Source organism: Astatotilapia calliptera, chromosome 9, assembly GCF_900246225.1.
Source record: "Astatotilapia calliptera chromosome 9, fAstCal1.2, whole genome shotgun sequence".
NCBI classification, from domain to species: domain Eukaryota; kingdom Metazoa; phylum Chordata; class Actinopteri; order Cichliformes; family Cichlidae; genus Astatotilapia; species Astatotilapia calliptera.
Genome location: NC_039310.1, coordinates 17,496,634 through 17,515,369, shown reverse-complemented (window position 1 = coordinate 17,515,369; position 18,736 = coordinate 17,496,634). Strand labels below are relative to the sequence as shown.

At 44.5% G+C, this 18,736-nt stretch overlaps 2 protein-coding genes across 11 annotated transcripts in view; one reads left to right on the top strand and one right to left on the bottom strand.

Annotated features, from left to right (window-relative positions):
- The first annotated feature begins 298 nt into the window (after nucleotides 1-298).
- On the top strand, nucleotides 299-8,398 carry shisa2b (shisa family member 2b). The gene is made up of 3 exons (XM_026179574.1): nucleotides 299-340; nucleotides 811-1,711; nucleotides 6,244-8,398. Exons 2-3 carry the CDS (start codon nucleotides 1,408-1,410, stop codon nucleotides 6,810-6,812), a joined length of 873 nt encoding a protein of 290 aa, XP_026035359.1. The 5' UTR covers nucleotides 299-340; nucleotides 811-1,407; the 3' UTR covers nucleotides 6,813-8,398.
- Nucleotides 8,399-9,156: 758 nt separating this feature from the next.
- Nucleotides 9,157-18,736, bottom strand: part of atp8a2 (ATPase phospholipid transporting 8A2) — a 49,102-nt gene continuing 39,522 nt past the window's right edge. For 9 of the 10 annotated variants that reach the window (XM_026179565.1, XM_026179564.1, XM_026179566.1 and 6 more), the window contains 5 exons: nucleotides 17,750-17,857; nucleotides 16,009-16,097; nucleotides 15,728-15,832; nucleotides 11,876-11,967; nucleotides 9,157-10,665 (listed from right to left, as the gene is read on the bottom strand). In XM_026179565.1, the coding sequence (XP_026035350.1) occupies nucleotides 10,571-10,665; nucleotides 11,876-11,967; nucleotides 15,728-15,832; nucleotides 16,009-16,097; nucleotides 17,750-17,857 (489 nt within the window). In that variant the 3' untranslated portion in view covers nucleotides 9,157-10,570. Of the gene's footprint in view, nucleotides 10,666-11,875; nucleotides 11,968-15,233; nucleotides 15,265-15,727; nucleotides 15,833-16,008; nucleotides 16,098-17,749; nucleotides 17,858-18,736 lie in introns of those variants that run through there. The other variant, XM_026179570.1, reaches the window with a different exon arrangement.

Sequence of the window (18,736 nt, the reverse complement as noted above, 5' to 3'; positions counted from 1 at the left end):
AAGGCTATTTGTCTCGGCCTTATGAGAACATCCCCGCTCTTCAAATGTTATTTAAATTAACCTTCAGGAAAAAAAAAAAAAAAAACTTATGGAAACTTTCACTAGTTGTTGCTAACTTTCCCAAATAACCGCCATACAAAAAATAAAAACTTTGCATTAATATCTGGAATCACCACTAGATGGCAATGTCACTATTTAAATGTCTGCTGGTGTTGGCGCAGACGTGTCCAACTGTCAAATGTTTCATCTGCTCTTAACCAGAGAGGAACTGATAGGGTTTATTTATTTATTTTTATATCGCACAAGGCTCAGACTGAACTGGTTTAGGTTGCACTGTGGGGTAAGTTCACTCAAAAAATTAACGCTGTAGGATAGCCTGACAATTGCGACAAACCAACAACAATATTTAACTGGACACATGGTGTCTTTCCTTCAAGGTAGTAGCATTTTAATAGTAGTTTATAGTATAATAATAATAACAACAAATTCAAATAGTCTATCTGTATACCTGGAAATCGGTGTAACATATGAATAATGTATTTTAAGCCAAACTGCAGGTTTTTTTTCACTGAGAAAAATCCCTTTGACCTCAAGTTAAAAATTTAAGATCCAATCTGGACGACTGTTGCCAGAAAAGACGGTCGGGTGATATATCTTCTTATTTTACTTTTTTAAAAATATCAACTAAATTGCAGCATTTTGACCAGTGGTATGTAGTTTGTTGGTATTCCCTGTATATCTACTCTGGTTGTTACAGTGAGGTGTGGATTTGCATCTGACTTTTTACACGCCCCTCTCACTCTGACACAGGGTGGGTTAGATTCTGTGGGCTTCAGTTCAAGACTGACACAGATTTGGTTGACTGACTTCTGACACTCAACAATGCAGGCCAAGCCACAAAAGTTTGAAACGTTATCTTTACGCACGGAGCTGGCTGTGAGAGGACTCGAGGGTGACAGCAGCTGCGCGCCCATGGATCAGGCTACAAGTGTTAGTTTCTCTGGATCCCCGAGGAAAGTCATTTGAAGAGTTCAGCCTCGCTGCAGTGCCAAAGGAAATCCATTAGTTTTTCTACACTGGATTTACCAGACCTCCGAGGGTTTGCAACTGGAATATCAGTCAAACTTATAAATTCATATATTTTCTGACTTTTTTTTAGTAGTAGTATCCATTTGTTTTTTGTGCATCTCCTGAATAACCGGAGTCACTTTTGGAGAATTACGCACGCGATTTCTCTAACAAATGACAGCCTCTAAGTGGTTTGTGGCTCCTGCATTGCATCCCCTCTGCTCCCTTCATCGGACCGACCCAGCGTATCACCCCCCTCACCAGCTTAGACGCGGGGAGTAAAAGCCTCTCAGTCTCTTCCAGTGCGCCAGCGTGCGGCCGCGGGCCACCTGGCCGAGAATGTGGGGAGGAGGTTTCCCGATGTCTGTCACCGCGATTGTGACTCTGCTGTTGGTCATTATTGACGTGAAAGCGAGCGGGGAGTTTTGCCACGGCTGGCGGGACTCCCAGGGTGTCTGGAAAGAGGGCTTTCAGTGCCCGGAGAAGATAGACGGAGTGGACGCGATAATCTGCTGCGGGAAATGCGAGCTGCGCTACTGCTGCTCCAGCACGGATGCGCGGCTTGATCAGGGGAGCTGCGATAACGACCGACAGTCACCGGAGCCCGGGACAAACAACAAGGAGAACAAGGACTCCGGTGCAGGTACAAGCCCATAACTAATTCCGCTAATATTATGAGTAGTATTGAAAGAAGAGCGCTTAAACATGTGAAGAGCAAAGCGCAAACAGAATAAAAACTAAATGTTTGGGGGGGTTCTTTAAGTTAAACTCTTGTATAGGAAGTTTCATAGTTAAATCCCCTGTGTTCTGTAGACTTACGTGTGATTACGTGTGATTCATATGAGAGAGACACTGAGATAACGTCGGTGCACTAAAACTGCCTGACCTGTTGCTTCAGTGGGGAGAGTGCAGTCTTTGTTCACTTCAGAATTTACAGTCTCAGTAAAACCTTTTTGATTTTATTCATTCCATATAAATCTTACCATACTGTATCCCATAAGCCAACCTCATACACACCCCACTGCTTATGTACAGGATGCCTTGAATTTGATATTGTAAATATCATTTAATATGACCTGCTGGGAGCTTTGGTTTCCTCTCATAAACCCAGCAGACTCACAGTATCTCCCTGTTAAAAGCTGCATCTGCTGGCTGGCAAGCGACAGCTGCACGGACACAGCAGACTCCTCCAAAAAACTGGTTAACTGCCCTCACAAATGGCAAACTGTGCCGTGCTGCTGCACTTTATAAATAGCCGTGTTTGTTCTTTAACAGTGCAAGAGAGGGGCCGGGCTCAGATCACGCCGTCCCCACGGGGATCAAGTTTGGACTTGACCGGATCTTGGACAGTGTAGCTCACGAAGGGTGCTGACAGCTCTGTTCATTAAAAAGAAGAAAAAACACACGCAATTTGCGTTATTTCCTCTCAGCAGGCTCGTGGAGTCTCTTTCTGTTGGCCAAGCTGCTACTGTAATCTAACCACTCCATGTCTCTGTGGTATCTGTGGGCTTTGAGGCCCTCACACTCAGGTCATGCTTCAAACTAGAAGCTCACATATAAGAGGCATCAATGCCAAAACCAGAGGCAAAGTATGACCCACATTTTCCAACTTTTACCGTGGATTGGGTGACAGACCTCTCCCCCTCTGGCCCCTCATTCATCACTGCTTACATTCCCATAAGTTAATCTACTGTAAAGTCTCTTGAAAGTGCACCATATCACGAAAGAAACATACTAGACATGAGAGAAAAGTGCAATACATGTTTCCTCAGAGGATACCCTGCCCTCTCCAGCTACAATCTGTCATTTGCTAATACTGTCACAGCTTATCACTACAGGAAGCAACATATACATTTCATTCATAGGCCTCCAGCCAAAATTACTTAAAGGAAAACCTTTTTTTCTTACAAAAAGAAGAAGTGTTTTTATTCATCCACAGCCCAGTTCACTTTGTGCATTTTACACATTTTTCATGTGCATGCAGCCTATTCATCATCTCAAAGAGATACACATAGTGCAGTGTTGGGGGAATAACACAAAGGAAATTATTAATGTGCTGAACATGAAGGAACATATGGTATTTGGGAACAGGAGAAAGCCCATGGGATAGGCTGAAGGAGGGGTCCAATCAGCCAGCCAGCCACGAAGAATCTGCCCAAAACAAGAGCTTAGCAGAGGGGGCTGCCACAGCTCGACTACAGCAACAGGTGTGGACGAATGACAGGGAACAATAGGAGGATGGGGGACAACTGCCATGTGCACAAAAAAATGCCTCAAAAGAAAGAAGTAAAGAATAAAGTTAGTTTTTTTTTTCAAATTTATGTGAGTACTAGGTGGGGTTTAGTGCTCAGTGTCCACATGAAGTGGCTTAAAATTAAAAGTGTTTCAGCAGGAAATACTTGTAAATATTACAACCAGTAAGGAGGCTCTGTGGATCCTCTATCAAATGTTAGTTAGTAACTGGTGAATTCTTAGCTTTTTTATTTAACCGCCTAAGACCCGAACTCTTCCATGACATGCATTTTTAATTTCTCTTTGATATTTGGGCTGATTGGGACCTGATGAATGTAAAAACAAAGAATTGCCAGATTTTTTTTTTACCTGATTTTTGTTTCTGACAAAAATGAGATGCACATATGAGGATATTTGTTTAAAATTTTAATCGAACAGTGGCAGTATAATGGCCTCGTAAGTGGATATCAGGCCCGAAATTTAGTACTTTGGTCAAGACAACACAAAATGTGATGTGATCTCCATGTCCTAGGAGGTTAAAGCTGCACTTCACTTTATCTGTTGCTTTGGATATCTGCAAAGCCAATCACACACAGCCTCTGCTGCACTTTGTGTTAACTGGTATTCTAAGAAGCTAAAGTAACATTAGTTAACTCTATACCTGATAAAAATCACCTTGTGGCCATGTCAGCATCACGAAATCAGCCTTTAGCTCAATGCTCAAAGCACAGCTGTGCCTCTGTACCGACTGACCGGCATGGAAACATGCTCTCAGTCTTGTTTCTTCTTTTCCACTCCATTAATCATCTCTTGACCTTCCAGATTTATCTTGTGACCCCCTTCAGGGGCTAACAACCCCTATGATAGGACCCAAAGGCCTAAACTCCCTGACTCTACAGATTCAGTTTCAGCAGCTACAACAACCACAAGATTCAAACTGATCCATTACCAGCGATGTAATAATGAAATATACAAAAAGTGAGGCTCATATGGTAGCTGATTTTTTGATTGCTGTGTACAGTAAAGAGCTTATTTACTACTGTGCATTAACTTTTTAGGACCTTTATTCACTCCATTAATGATTTACCATACAGTGTTTGGGAAAGTAGCTCTAATAGCAGTGAAGTCAGGGGTAAAGCAACACAAGGAGAAAGTCCTTGAAATGACTACTCCTCATTAGCATTGCATAAAAAGGGAGTGGAGGTAGAGATGTTGAGGTGGAGGCCATATAAGTACAGGAAAGATGGCACAGAGAGGCTCCCTGGTACATTTCTGCTCTTGTAACTTATACTGTAAATGTTCCTTTTACAACCTGTTTACTGTGAGGTGTGCAGCTGTGTGGTGCAGAAGCCTCTTAAGTTAACACCACTTCTTGTCGAAAGGAAATGGGTCAAGGTCCTGGTTTGTTTCATGTCGGCGTGCCTCTGCCTCTGCTCTTGTTACCAAGACCTTGCTGCCTCTGCCCATGAGTGATCTCCTGCTCTTAACAGCTTCCATGCAGTAATCCTTTTAATACCTTGCCACGTTTGATGAGCATTTTGGAAAAAAAAAATCAAAGTCCCATGGATGCATTTCAAAGAGCTCACAGACAAAAGGAAACTAGAGCCAGTTTGCCACCTCTCTCCCTCTCTTTCTCTCTCTCTCCGGCATACAGTTACACCTCGTAATACACGGACACATTCAAAGTGGAAAATAACTACACCCAGTGGGAACAATAAAACACAACTAATCACTTGTAATGTAACATGGTCGTTATTGTGCTTTGAAAGGTGTTTGTGGTAGTGAGCATGGGAATGAGCGACTGAGGGAAACACCTCATCGGCGGTGACCTCATCTTGAATGTCGCCCTGTTTCAGCCTTCAATGCTTTACCGAAAACGAAGAGTCAGGAAAAACTGTTCCTACTGTTGATCGCGCTTTAGGCTTGTTTTTGGAGCTTTTCCTGCTCACTTCACAAAATTTACAGACTGACACTGAGTTCTTCTCGCATAATAACGTGCCAAAGCTTCTACCTGCTCACACAGACATCTCCTATTTGACCCAGCAATTTATAGTCTGATTGGTGGAACTGTGAGAGTTACACAAATACGTAGTTGTTGAGAGTATGATTTGCTGCGTTAAGCAGAAACAAAGAAAAGGTCAGTGAGAAGGAGCTGGTTTATTCCTCTGATTTAAAGAGCTGAATAACCTCCCATTCAGCTACATTAAATCAGTCCACTTTAATACCTTTCTTTAAGCAGATGCCAAGTACTGTACTTCAACTTGAGTAACTTATTTTCAGAGGATTAGTAAAAAAAAAAAAAAAAAAATAGGGGTAAGAGGAAAAAAAATGAGAGAGCGAGAAAAGGGTCACAAATGTTGGCTGGCAGCGAGGCTTAAGAATGTCACCAGTACAAATGCACACAGGTCTGTGGGGTTGAAGAGGCCGGGGACACAGTGGGGTGTGCAGGATTAAAACAGATCAAAACAAAGTTAATAACTGCTAATGAGACTCTGGGACTCCCTGGGGACTCAAATCCAGTGTACCTTCTATTTTTCTGCTCCAGTCCTTTGTTTCACTGTCTCATTCAATCACCACTCACATCAAGGAGCCCCTGTGCAGATAAGCAAGACATGTGAGCATGCAAGGCAGCACAGCTTAACAGGCAATAGTTTTTTTCACTAATCGCATGTTTTACAGCTGTTTTACATCTGCTCCGATGGCCGCCCCTCCCTGAGCCTGGTTCTGCCGGAGTTTTCTTCCTGTTAAAAGGGAGTTTTTCCTTCCCACCGTTGCCAAAGTGCTTGCTCATAGGGGGTCATATGATTGTTGGGTTTTTCTTTGTATGTATTATTGTAGGGTCTACCTTACAATATAAAGTGACAAATTGGTGCTGTAGAAATAAAAACGAATTGGATTAATGTCAGTTTAATGGCAATGTCTCTTCTTCTTTTCTCTCTGTAGTTCCCATCTACGTGCCATTCCTCATCGTGGGCTCAGTGTTCGTGGCTTTCATCGTGGTGGGCTCTGTGGTCGCTGTGTGCTGCTGCCGGTGTCTCCGACCCAAGCAGGAACTGTCCTCTGGAGGCACGACAGGAGGTGGGGCCGGCGGTGGTGGGCGCCTCCTGGAAACCATCCCTATGATGGCGAGCACCTCCAGGGGTTCCTCATCCCGCCAGTCCAGCACAGCCACCTCATCCAGCTCGTCCGCTCCAGCCGCTGTCCCCCGCACTGCCCCTCCTCCAGTCATGCGGGCTCAGGCCTCCTGCTGCCTGCCCCCTGATGCCAGCGTCTTTGTCAACATGCCCACCAACTTCTCTGTACTCAACTGTCAGCAGGCCACCCAAATCATGCCTCACCAGGGACAGTTCCTGCATCCGCAGTACATCGGCTATGCCCACCCCATGTCCTCTACCGCAGCCTACTTGGACCCCACTCAAGGGGGCTACAGACCCCTCCAGTCACCCTGCCCTCCTCCCACTGCTGGCTCCAGTGTCACCAGTGATCAGAAACACCCTCCAGTGACAGTGTGACGAGGGCCCAACCAGCAGACCACTCTACCACTTTATTTTCAAAGATTAACTTGTCAAGTTTAACCTGTGAGGGCTGCAGCAGACAGACCTTTGGGCACACTGCCAGAGTGGGGGGGGGTTAAAAAAAAAAAAAAAAAAAGAAGGCAAGGAGTCAGACTCACATGAAGGACTCATAAAGCTGTTCCTGGTAGCTGGACCTGCCCTGTAACTGTGTGTGGTTTGTGTCTGTTTTGTATGAAAGGTGGAACGAGCTAGGCTCAGCCTGCGATGCGTAAGGCAGATGCATAAATATCCTCTCACTGGATGCAAAGACAAAACTGCATCTCGGAGGGTTGTGCAGCCCTGATGAGTAATAATGCACAGTTCACTGCAGCCCGGAGATCAAGTAAAGGCTGCATGTGTTTGTGTTTGCATGGATGTATGTGAGAAAAAGATTTGCAAGCTTATATGTACAGGAATGAGCGATGACTGGATGATTTATAGCAGCGGACTGTATGAAAAATGGACATTCAAGCAAAAACAATATATGACCACATGCTGTGTTTATGCCATGTGCACATCTGTGCTTGTGAATGATTGTGAGTGGTTTATATAATACAGTATATTTTTGTTTGCGCTGAAAGTACAAGGAAAGAAAGCATGTGGATAGATATTTGTACTGTTCGTGTGCGAGTCCGAGAGAGTGTGAAGTGTGGAGGGATGCGGTGGCCTTGTGAGTAACTGTGAGTGTAACTGTGTGTAATGGGAAATGCAGGTGGTGTGATGTGAAAGGCAGTCGCGATCTCCCTGTAGGCCATTTAAAATCTAATGAAGTGAGCACAGGACACAGACTGTGACGCTCCACCCTACTATCCAACCCCCCCGCCTGCCACCCAGAAAGCAAAAAAAAAAGAAACAAAGAAATACAAAACCCCCAGAAACACATTCAGAAATCCCCCCAAAATTAGATCTATTCACAAGGCAGGCCGTTAATGTTCCTTGGACGTGTGAGTGTGCGACAGAGAAGTGAGAGGAAGTTCTCTGAGCATTACAGTTAATTATATAGCAACCCCCCCCAAAAATGCCAGCTGCCCCCTTCACTTCTCTCCCGCGAGGTGTGTGTGTGTACTTCACACCACCACAGTTCAGTGCATTAGCACGGGCAGCTCTGGGGCAGCTCTGAGTCATTATTTTCCACTTAGGAAGGGCAAGGAAGTGGCCGCTTTGGTTGTTAATCTGTAAAAATAAGCGAAAGTTGCTGAATTTTCTGCCGCTCTGTGTAGCGGTGTAAAGCTGTGCCACTGTAACCGAGGAACGTGCAGGTCGAGGAATGTGCTGCTCCACCGAGCGTGCAGCCCGACATGTCCTTTAGTACCGAAACTGGTTTGCTTGCGCACCTCATCTGTACTCCAAGCACAATGTCTGTAAGATTCATTGGGGAACTTATGTGACGTGTGGGGGGGGGGAATAATAGTAAGAGAGTGTGTGAAATTGTGGAATTATTTTAGATCGAATGCATTTGCTCCACCTGAAATACAGTGATTTAATGCAGGAGAGACACTTTTTCATATGAAACTGAAAAAATAAACATATTTTAAAACTGAAAATAGGCTTGCTGTGAGTTTTCTAATAACCAGGAAGGTGAGTGATACTCAAAGCACAGACGCACATTTGGAAACAAAGCCCTGGTTAACAAAAACAAATATGACTGGTTGACTGGGTTGTTTTAATCTCCTTAAAACACTCACGCACTTAAACTACTAGAAACACATTCACAGACTGGTCTACCTCCCACAGAGGACGTCATCCGACACACACACACACACGCACACACACAGGAGAAATAATAAACCACAACAATGGACAGTTTAAGAATATGATGATGTGAAAGTGCAGTTTTGGCAAGCTCCTCCAGAAACTCAGCTACAGTAATGTGGAAAGCATATCGTCCCGTTGGAGAGTCACTGGGGAAGAGTTGAAAAGCATAAAGCAGCACCCCGATGGATTCTCCATACTGTAGCAGCTGTAGTTTTTCGGGCTGGGCCACATCCAGGAAGGTGGGTGGGAAAGGGATCTCCAGTTGGGGAGGGTGGTGGTGGTGAATTAATCGGCTAATGGTCTGTCTACAGTCACTCCCTTGGGATTAAAGAAGGAGCGTGGGAGAGGTTTGATTTGGCCAATTTATAAAATGCTAAGCTTTTAATGTTCGCATTGACATTTTCTATATTTTCTTTTCCTTTCCATCCTCTGTGTGAAATGTAAACCAAGACTCCTCCAGCTTCCCGGGAGCTACAGTTGGACTCAAAAACCCCTCGCTTTGATTGCAAGAGCACACAGCGCGCAGCCAAAACACAAAGACATTTAGTCAGGCCATGGATTGATTAGATTTAATGATTAGGACAACCCCTCTCGCCCATCCCCTTTCAGTTTTGCATTCCTGAACCAGAGTGTCCTCAACACAGAGCTCACAGACAATGGACTCTACATTCAGACAAACCCCAAAGCTAGAAAAAAAAAACAAAAAACAACAACACATGATCCATGCGAGCGTCTCAATCAAATCCCTTCTGGTTGGGTGCCTTTTAGGGCAACTTCAAGTAAAATACTCCCGCTAAGACATGTTTTCACATATGAGTACAAAAGAAACGGGCATTAATGAAAAGAGAAAAAAAATAGAAACAAATACACATTGATGTTTGCTTTAATTTAAAAAAGAGAGAGAGACAGAGAGAAAGAAACAGTCCAGTAAAGAGTGGAAATGCAACAGAAATAAAAGAGAAAGCGCTAATGCCAGTCATGCTGCTTCCACGTCAGCTGACGGTGGTAGACGGGCGACGTCTGGAGTCACGGGAGAGGTCAGAAAATAAAACAAAATGGATTTCTTTAAACTTGCGAAAAGGAGGAGAGGGACACGGAGGCTGCAAAGCGGCTATGAGATGGAGAGATAAGGAAGGAATGAAGGGAGAGCTAAAGCAAGAGGTCTCAGTGGGGTAGGAGGGGCTGTGGCAGGGTTGTGGTCCGGTTTGGTGAGCGTTCTGCCTCAGTGGCATCTCTATGGTGTTTGGCAGTGAGGCTCGATGCTGAGATGTTACGAGAGAGAGAGAGAGAGAGGGGGCCTGTAGCTGGGGGTGCAGGGCTCTGGCGGGTCCTCGGTATATGCTTCCCACCCTCTAATTTTAAGGAATTCTTCGCGCCTGTATGCGTGTGAGCGAGCGAGCGAGTGCGACTATTTTGACGTCCCCTTCCACATCGGCGCGTGATGACAGACGGGAAATGAGAGGGAACGGTGGATGCGAACGCACATGGATCGACACACGCATGCACACGAACACGGGAGCGCCAATGCGTGCAGACACACATGCACAGGCAGACAGAGACGCACTGGGACGCGCACACACACACACGCTTGCGCGCACACACGTAGGCATAAAGCAAACTCAGTCTGAGGGATATACAGATATGAGTAGCAGTCTCTGAGTTTGACTTGTCACGTCTGTGCATGGATATGATTGCTCATGCCTGTGCAGCCTTTGTGAGTTATAACAATGGTTAGTCCATATATCCGGCCTGGTCCCTTCTCCCGAGTCAGTCCTCCAAGCGCCAGCGACGGCCTCCATGCCTGACCATGACTTCCGTCCCTGGCAAGGGGTCAGGTCACTGTCCAGTAAGGCCACAGCAGGGGTCGGTCACCCGGCGTGAGGGTGTCACTTAAGTCTATCTCCGCTGTCACCTTGACAAATTCTTGCTTCAGTGAGCCAAAGCTTTGATCCGGGATGGGGCTAGAGGCTGGGGCGCTGGCGGGTGGTGTCATAAGAGCGCACTACCTGGGATTGAGACACCACACCATGCTCCTCCTGAGAGAAGGCATAGCCATCTGCAGAGAGACAGAGGAGGAGAAGTCTTACTTGTTAAGCCTGTGTGCTGAGTGACAACAAAACTGGGAACACAGAGATGACACAGTGAGACTGTTGGCTTCTATCAGTCTTATGGCTCAGTCACATAAACTCCTTGCAACTAGGAAAAATTGAGATTTTTTTCCTGTGATTTTTTTTTGCATTTAAAAACAACCTCAAGTAGTGCTGGTGATAAACTGGTAGCCCAGAGGCTGAGCATGCATCACCCTCAACCTCTGGGCTACCACTTTTGATTGCAGTGCAAATACGTATGTTACATAGCACTTTTCTACTCTGCTGGAGCACTCACAGTGCTTTATACAACATTCATTCAGCCATTTACACAAGCACTGTGATCTTCTATTCAAACTCCAACACATACATTAGAGAGCAACTCGGTTCAGTATCTTTGGCATGCAAACAGGAGCAACAGGACCAAACATCCAACCTTTGAATTAGTGAATGACCTGCTCTAACTGCTGAGCTGCAGTGATCGTACGGGAAACCTGTCTTCAAACAATTGCAGACCAACTCAGACTGACCACGATCTAATTTGCCATCTAATTAATAAACAGACACAGGTTGCCAACACGTTGCAATCAATCGCTGTTTGCACTGATAAGCACAACTCGTTTGCAACAGGGAACTTAGCTGTTTGTTTTCTGGTTATTTGCCTATATAAATGCATATAAAAGTAGCTGAGGGGTTATGTTACTTAGGCATCCTGCAGCAACTCTGTCACTATTTTTGGAGGAATTTCTGCTTTATATCTATGAGGTTCTTGCTGGTACTTAATCTTGTGAGTACTTAATCGTTAAGCCGTTACAAAGCCTTCCTTGCCAAGGATTTGCAACAGATTTGCAATTTTTGCTCTTTATCACAGTTAATTGCTGGATTATCGCAAACAGGTTGCACATAATTGCCACCTTGATCCCAATCAACAGTAAACTGATAGCAGACCGACTCTGTCTTACTGGTGTTTTATCACCATTTTGACGCACTGAAGTTGCTTTGAAGACAGCAGCTGGTTGTTTTGTCTTTGAACCATTTCAAAAGTCAACAAGATCACAAATCAGTTGCGCACAGTCGCAATAGCTTTGGCCTCCAGCCACCGTTCGCCTTACTGTGACTGGAGCATTAAAGCAAGACTTGGTTTACATGATAGCATCTCTTATTGGAAAGAGCACTCACGTGACACAGTCTGCTGCACAGAGTTTGAGCGTCCTACACTTGAAGGTGTTTTCCTAAAGACTCTTGTCAGCAGATGGGCCCGTTCGTTTAGACTGCAAGATAAAAAGAAGGAAAGGTAAGGAAGAACATTTACTCCAAAGCAGCACAACATAATCACTATAATAACACATAATTATACAAATGAGAGAATCTCTGCTACTCCCACAACTACATAACACTCTTACTAACAACCAGTCTACAGACTTTCAGGATCTTTGCCTCTAATTTTTCTATGACTATGATTTTTAATCTTAGCTGCTCTTCAGTAAAACACTGCAGCATAACAGAAAAGCAAAGCACTTGTTTAGGGTGTAACATAGAAACACACAGATCAATAAGTAAACAAAATCTCAGCAGATTTAGGACCAGAAAGTTTGTTAGAGGTGGATTAGACAGCGACTGCTTTTCACATTCACTTTAACAGTAAGTCATAAACTGCCTGCAGGGTAACAGGACATCCACAGTAAACTGTTCCTCATCCCCACTCCACTCCACTCTCCCCCCCATTCCAAGAAGAAGACTGGACCCTCTGTTCTGAGACCACACGCCGTCACGGCTCCTCTCCTCCGGTGACCAAAAATAACCAAGCCCATTCCAGATACTGCGCACTAACACAGGCCGGCTCGAATGCATACATACACACATATATTCATACATTTGTCTCCTGTGTCATCGCCATTATTACAGCCAATAAAGTGCAGACGTCGAATGTAAACGTAAGGGGCGCCTCGGGAAGTTAACTTCTGCCATATTTACTTGAAGGAATACGTTTTGTGCAGTTATCTGCCAGTGGAGCATTAAATTCACACACAAGGGTTTTCCCAGGCACTTAGAGTACACAGAGGTGATGATGATCAGTGGAGTAATTATGGAGTCGACCCAGCCTTCCCAAGGCTAACATTTGGAACAAGCGGTTAGGAAATTTTCATAACTGTCTAAGACCGCTGGGAATCTTTCACTGGTGTGAAAAAAAGAGAGCTCTCGAGCTTGCTCAAAGACTTTCTGTTATGTCTGTTAAAATAATGTCTGTTACAAGGATGACGGCACTGTGAGTTCGATAAAATTACTAAACAGTGGCTGGACAAATAAATGAACGGTTCGTGCATCAGTATGACTTAAGCTGTCCTCGCTCCTGCCGTGAAGTTTCTCTGTGGGTACTTTCTGATTCAAAAGGGCCCGAGGATGTACGCTATTTGAACTCTTCCCCCCGAGACACTCCCGTACTGTACCTTTCCACCTTTTCCCATGCCTACCCTCCCCAAAAACTACAAACACAGATGTGCTCTTTTCCATTTTGCTCCATTGCTTCCCAGCTCACCCTTAGTTTCCTTCTCTTATTCTGAATGGAAAGCACTCAAGGATGTGTTCCTGCCTCCCGGCGTTTAAAAGCAGGGTCAGTCAAGGACGGAGGTCTGTTTAAGGGTCAAGAGGAGCAATGTGGTTTTACACTCACCCCCCCCCCGACTTCTTCTGCTCACTTCAAGAAACAAGAACCACCTCTAATGTACTTTCTCTTGGTGAAACCTTTAACTCAACCTCCTCATAAAATGAGAAAACTGTGGAACTCACTGTAACACAGGGAGATAAGTATTCACACTCCTCATGTGAGTATACGTTATGCAAACTTAACTTCTAATTTAAGTTGTCAAATATGAAGTAAAAGTAGAATACTTGTGTTGTTCTTGGTATTGTTCTTTATCATCTAACACCGCACTGTATGTTATAAGCTTATAGTGAGTTTTTACAATAAAAGCTAGCAGCCACAGTATAGCCGTCAAATAATAAATATGGAGATATAGTCAGATGTGTCCTACAGAGGTGTTTGGGGGCATTAAACTAAAGTAGCAAAATGGAAATTTCCTGAATCTCTTTGTGCCACAGCTAGTAAATCACTAAACGTCTACAAACTAGGTTTTCCAAAATACTTTGGATGCTGTATCAAATGTAATTATATGAACTATGTTTGATTTATTTCAAATTAATTAAAAAAATCAACATACTATATCTTAGAACAGAGAAATATTGGGGTTTTTTTTGGACAAATATAAGGTTGTTTCTAAATTGTTTCCAGCATAACACTCCAACAAAGATGAGACAAGGGCAACATTAGACTGTTAAAGTTGTGGACTTGCTAAAAATAACACCTCACAGCTGACTAGGGTTAATTGGACAGACACCGTTACATGGACAAAAGTACCGGGACACTTACACGAGCTGCCCATGCCATGAAGCTCCCAGCACACAGCTTTGGTGCTGATGTTAAAGCCAGAGGAGGTTTTTAGGGCAGTTATTGAGTCAGCAGAGCGTTGGCAACTTTTACGCACCTCAGGAGTCAGCAACCACGCTCTGTAACTTTCTGTAGTCTGAGTTCCTGTGGCTTCTAAACACTTGCACTTTGCAATAATACCACAGACATTTCTGGAAAAATTACTTCTTGGTTCAAAATCTCTGCACCTCCAGAATGGATGAAAGGGGCGTTGGAGGAAAAAGCTCAAGAAACAAATACAACAAATCTGCATGGTGAGGTGTTTGATTTTATCCAGCTAGACTGAAAACACCTAAATTTAAAGATTAAGAGGTTTGGCCCAATACTTTTGTCCATACAGGTAAGAATAAAGCTTCAAGTTGGGGATTGAAATCATGTGCAGTGCAAAAAAATATTCATAATTTAGACAATCCAAGACTGGCAACCAAATCTAAATGGCTGAGATCTTTGGCCTCTTAGCCGTCATTGGTGAGCACAGTTTGTCACTACATCCACACATGCAACCCCCCCGTCACCCATAAAACACAAATAAACATCAATAAATTGAGTGATGTTGAAAGCTGTCATTGGGTTTGCCCAATCAAAACCTTAAATTCTTTTTGGAAGTCATGGACATCAACATTCACGTTGGTATTAGGGTGCATTAGGCACATGGGTTGGGTAACTTAGTAGCTTAGCCCCCAGTGATGCTGGATGACGTGTGCAACATTTGAAGCAATATATGCTGTCAGGTGATGGAAAACTGTTCATGTTGAAACTTTTATAAATCATTTTGTTGGCATCAAATTCAAAAATATTTAAATGTCTCTGTTTCAATGTTATTTTTACAGTTTCCAGTGAAATACAGACTTTAAATGATTTTCAACTCCCTGCTTTTTGTTAGTTCATTTACATTTTAACCAGCATCCCAATGATTTTGGAAAAGTGGTCGTGTACTGAATCTATAATTTGTATAATTTCCCTCAAAATTAGCCAAAGATCTTTATTCTAATGCAATACTGAGCACAACACTAAGTCACAGCCTTTGAAGCTACAGGCAAACGTTAAACACACCAGATCAGTACAGCAGTTTAAATTGGTCCACCTATGAAGAAAAAGAACGATCGCATTTAAAGAAATAAGGAGAGAAAAAAAAAGTGAGAACAATACAACATTAAAAGATACAAAGAGAGGGAGATGTGAACTTGGTTAATGGAAAACAAGCAGGAGTCACTCCAAAGCAGCTTGCAATGGGGCACACAGGTCATTTGAGGTCACAGGTCACACAGTGGGACAGTGCAAACCCAGAAACTACCTCTGTGAGCAGTTCTGGCTCTACGGGACATCAGCCTTGGCCTCAGCCCTGTGGACGTTGCCACAGGGGGGACAGAAATAGTTTATTTTCACACATAAAAATATAATAAGACACTAGCAGGCCGTTATTAAAACTGCAGACATTTGGGACATGGTAGCACAGGACATATTAAATTTTTGAAAAATCTACTTGATGATAAAAAGATGTATATGTATGATGTGATATCCCAAGATGCTTTGTAGCGTTTCAATACCTGCGGCTGCTGGCATCTCTAAGGACAGCTGCGCCTGGGTCAACGGACCGCGCCTCCAGCTCCTGCACCTCCTCGAGAAGAGACTTCCTCACAGAGCGGCGTGCGCTGCACGGCAGAAAAAAAGCTCATCAGCCCAATGAAGGAAACTGAGCGTTTCACCTCGTAGACACGTGTAATTCATTGTAAGAAGTGCTCAGTACGGGTTATGTAAACGCTTCAGTTAAGTTGAATAACGTCTGTATGGATTCCCCAAGTATTTATATTAAACGGATACTACTTACGCCGTCCAAGCGAAGTCTTTGAGTAAACACGCAGCAGGCACCAAGACCAGGCCCAGCCAGAAGTGCCAGCACTGCATCACCTTGCCAGCCTGAGGTGACAACACACAGGGCCCATTTATTTCCACTCATATATGAATCCACGTTGAGCATTAAGTCATTTTTCTCAGCAGCGAGCACACGGGTGGAGGTGGAGGAGAGGGGGGAGGACGCATACGGTAACGGCTGAAGGAAATGTGACTCAAAAGTCATAAAGAGCATAAAGGGAGTTAGCCAAAGTTGAACATCTCGAATGTTAGGCAGAAATATTTAACAGCTTTCTCACCGCTTTTAACTACAACTCAAACAACATCACAGAAGCTGTGTGAACGTGCTAAGTGGCAGAGATGCTGGCGTCCCACCCCTCCACCCACTACCTGTCTATCCAGTCCACCCTCAGTGACCTTTGCCTCCCTTCTTACTCTGTCTCCCAGGATTAATCACGCATCTGACTACTCCATTTGTCAGCCTGTATGTCTCTCTGATACTTACTCCCACACAACTCTTACTCCTCTGATTCCCTCCAATCTCACTCTTTCACAACTTCCTTTCATTATTAGTGACTGCATCGTTTGTTGCCTGTCCTCACTCGTTTTGGTAAATCCCTGCAGTTTCTCTCCGCTTCGGTTATCTCACTGCACGAGCTTGTGTTTTGCTTTGCACGTCTTTGTCTCTAGGTGTCAAAATCGCATGCACCGTGTCCTCTTTAGCTTCGAATACTTTATTGCCCGTATCACATGTTTCCCGCGTCTTGTTTTTGCATTTGTAAGGACGATTTGGGTTCCCACAGAAAGATGATAAACTGGGAAAATGAATCAGAGAGCAGCTGGAATCCCAACCAAGGCACGGACGATCCAAATGGACTCACACATAATCAGCGTTTCTGTCTGTGACAAATGCCTCCACACAAAGACTCACAGTATATCACATAATCTCTGTGGACGGCGAGGATGCAGGCATGAAAACATGAATTTCTCTGCTTTGTTATATCCATAGAAACAGACTGTTGGTCTGAGCCGCTACATGGATCTGGACACACATGTCACACCTAGCTATTCTGAGCAGACGTACACAACTCTTTTTTTCATCCTGTGTCCCACATGGACAGATCGAAATATAGATAGAGCGAGCGAGGGAAATAAGAGAGGCAATAGTGCAGTTGGGTGGGGGGGCTGTCTTTGACCATTCCCCAGTTAGGCTGAGCAGCTGCAGAGATATTTGACCGCATTCCTGATTTCTGACACAAATTGAATTAATGGGCTGCGGGGAGTTGAGAAGGCTCTATTCCCTTCCCCTGCCACTCAGCGGGGCACCTCATCTCACCCATGCCTTCATGCCCAGACTCTAAAATGAGTCTCTTAATTAAGGGGTCCCACACATCACATCACCCCCCACTGGACCCTCATCACCACCACCAGCAGCGGCAGCGGCCCACCCTGTTGAGTCAACACCTCCACAGAGGGCAGTAAAAGACTGGAGCTCGGGTGACACGCAGCAGGTGTGGGAAGCCAGGGGGGCCCAGCAGTGTCGCCGTGGAACACCCAAGAGGTGAGTCTTTTAGGCGCCATGTAACAGCAACCAAAACGGAAGGGAGGGGCAGGTGATTTTGCAGAGAAGAGATGTAGTAGGAAGGGCCTTTTTCTAACCTCCACCATTGCACCTTGTTATAAAAATGAATGACGCGTGTTTATGGCGAGAGACTTGCCTGGCCCAGCATGTCAGGAGCAATAGGGATGGTGGGCCAGATGGCGGAGTAGACACCGAAGAAGACGATCCAGAGCACCATGCTTCCCCATACCGCCAGGTGGGAGAACTACAATAGAGAGACGGGGAGATAGAGAGAAGAAAGAAGGACGGCGAGAGTTAAGGAGAGATTAAGAGAGAGAAAAGAGAGACAGCATGAGGTCAAATGCTTTATATACAGCTCATCCCAATATAGACAACCTTCCCCTCCCTCCTTTCCCTGTGTGTGATCCACTGTAAGGGGACTCTGTGTGAATTCCAGTGGGACCCGGGCTTCATTACCGCCACACTGTTGTGCGGACAGCTGAATGGACAGAGGTGTCAGTCCCTTTCTGTCCATCCTGCCAGTCTCTTCTTCCTCTCCAACCACAGGAAAAAAAGAAAGCAAACGATGTGGCTGTCATGGCTGGAGCTGCTGTTATCCTAAACTCCATCTCCACTTTGGCTGCTGTTATTTTAGAACTGAAAGTTGAAGCCACATGCTCAGCTTTCTCTATGTCTTTTTTCAGAATTTCCCCTCTTTAAGCCCACTTGTTTCTTTCCTTTGTTTTATCTCTATTTACTAAGGCAGAGTTCAGGAGCAGTCTTTGGAGCAGTGCTCCAAGTTTTGCCTGTGTAGAATACTGCTGTGTAATGTCACGAGCTGCTGCATTTTCTTATGACAGCTGGTATATTTTGACGATCAACAGCAGGATTATTTTTTTAAATCACGTTAACACGACTATTATCAGTCCCTTTCACCACCCTGCCTGTCAGTGACCTGTGAAGTAAATCAGTTAATGTCTCACGAATGGCAAGACCTTACTTTGTTTTGCATCATCACTGCCGTATTTCATTGGTATTCCAGCTAAGAATTGCTCGACAGCCACGCTTCCACTGAGACCGCTTCTGATGAGGCTTCAGTAGACGGATCAACTGAAAGGCATAATGCATCTTTCAGGTATGCATC

Bases quoted from the DNA above. Each gene is read 5' to 3' on its own strand.
- shisa2b (XM_026179574.1), top strand. From the start codon at position 1,408: ATGTGGGGAGGAGGTTTCCCGATGTCTGTCACCGCGATTGTGACTCTG. The intron at 1,712-6,243 runs GTACAAGCCCAT...TTCTCTCTGTAG, and splicing joins GAACAAGGACTCCGGTGCAG to TTCCCATCTACGTGCCATTC.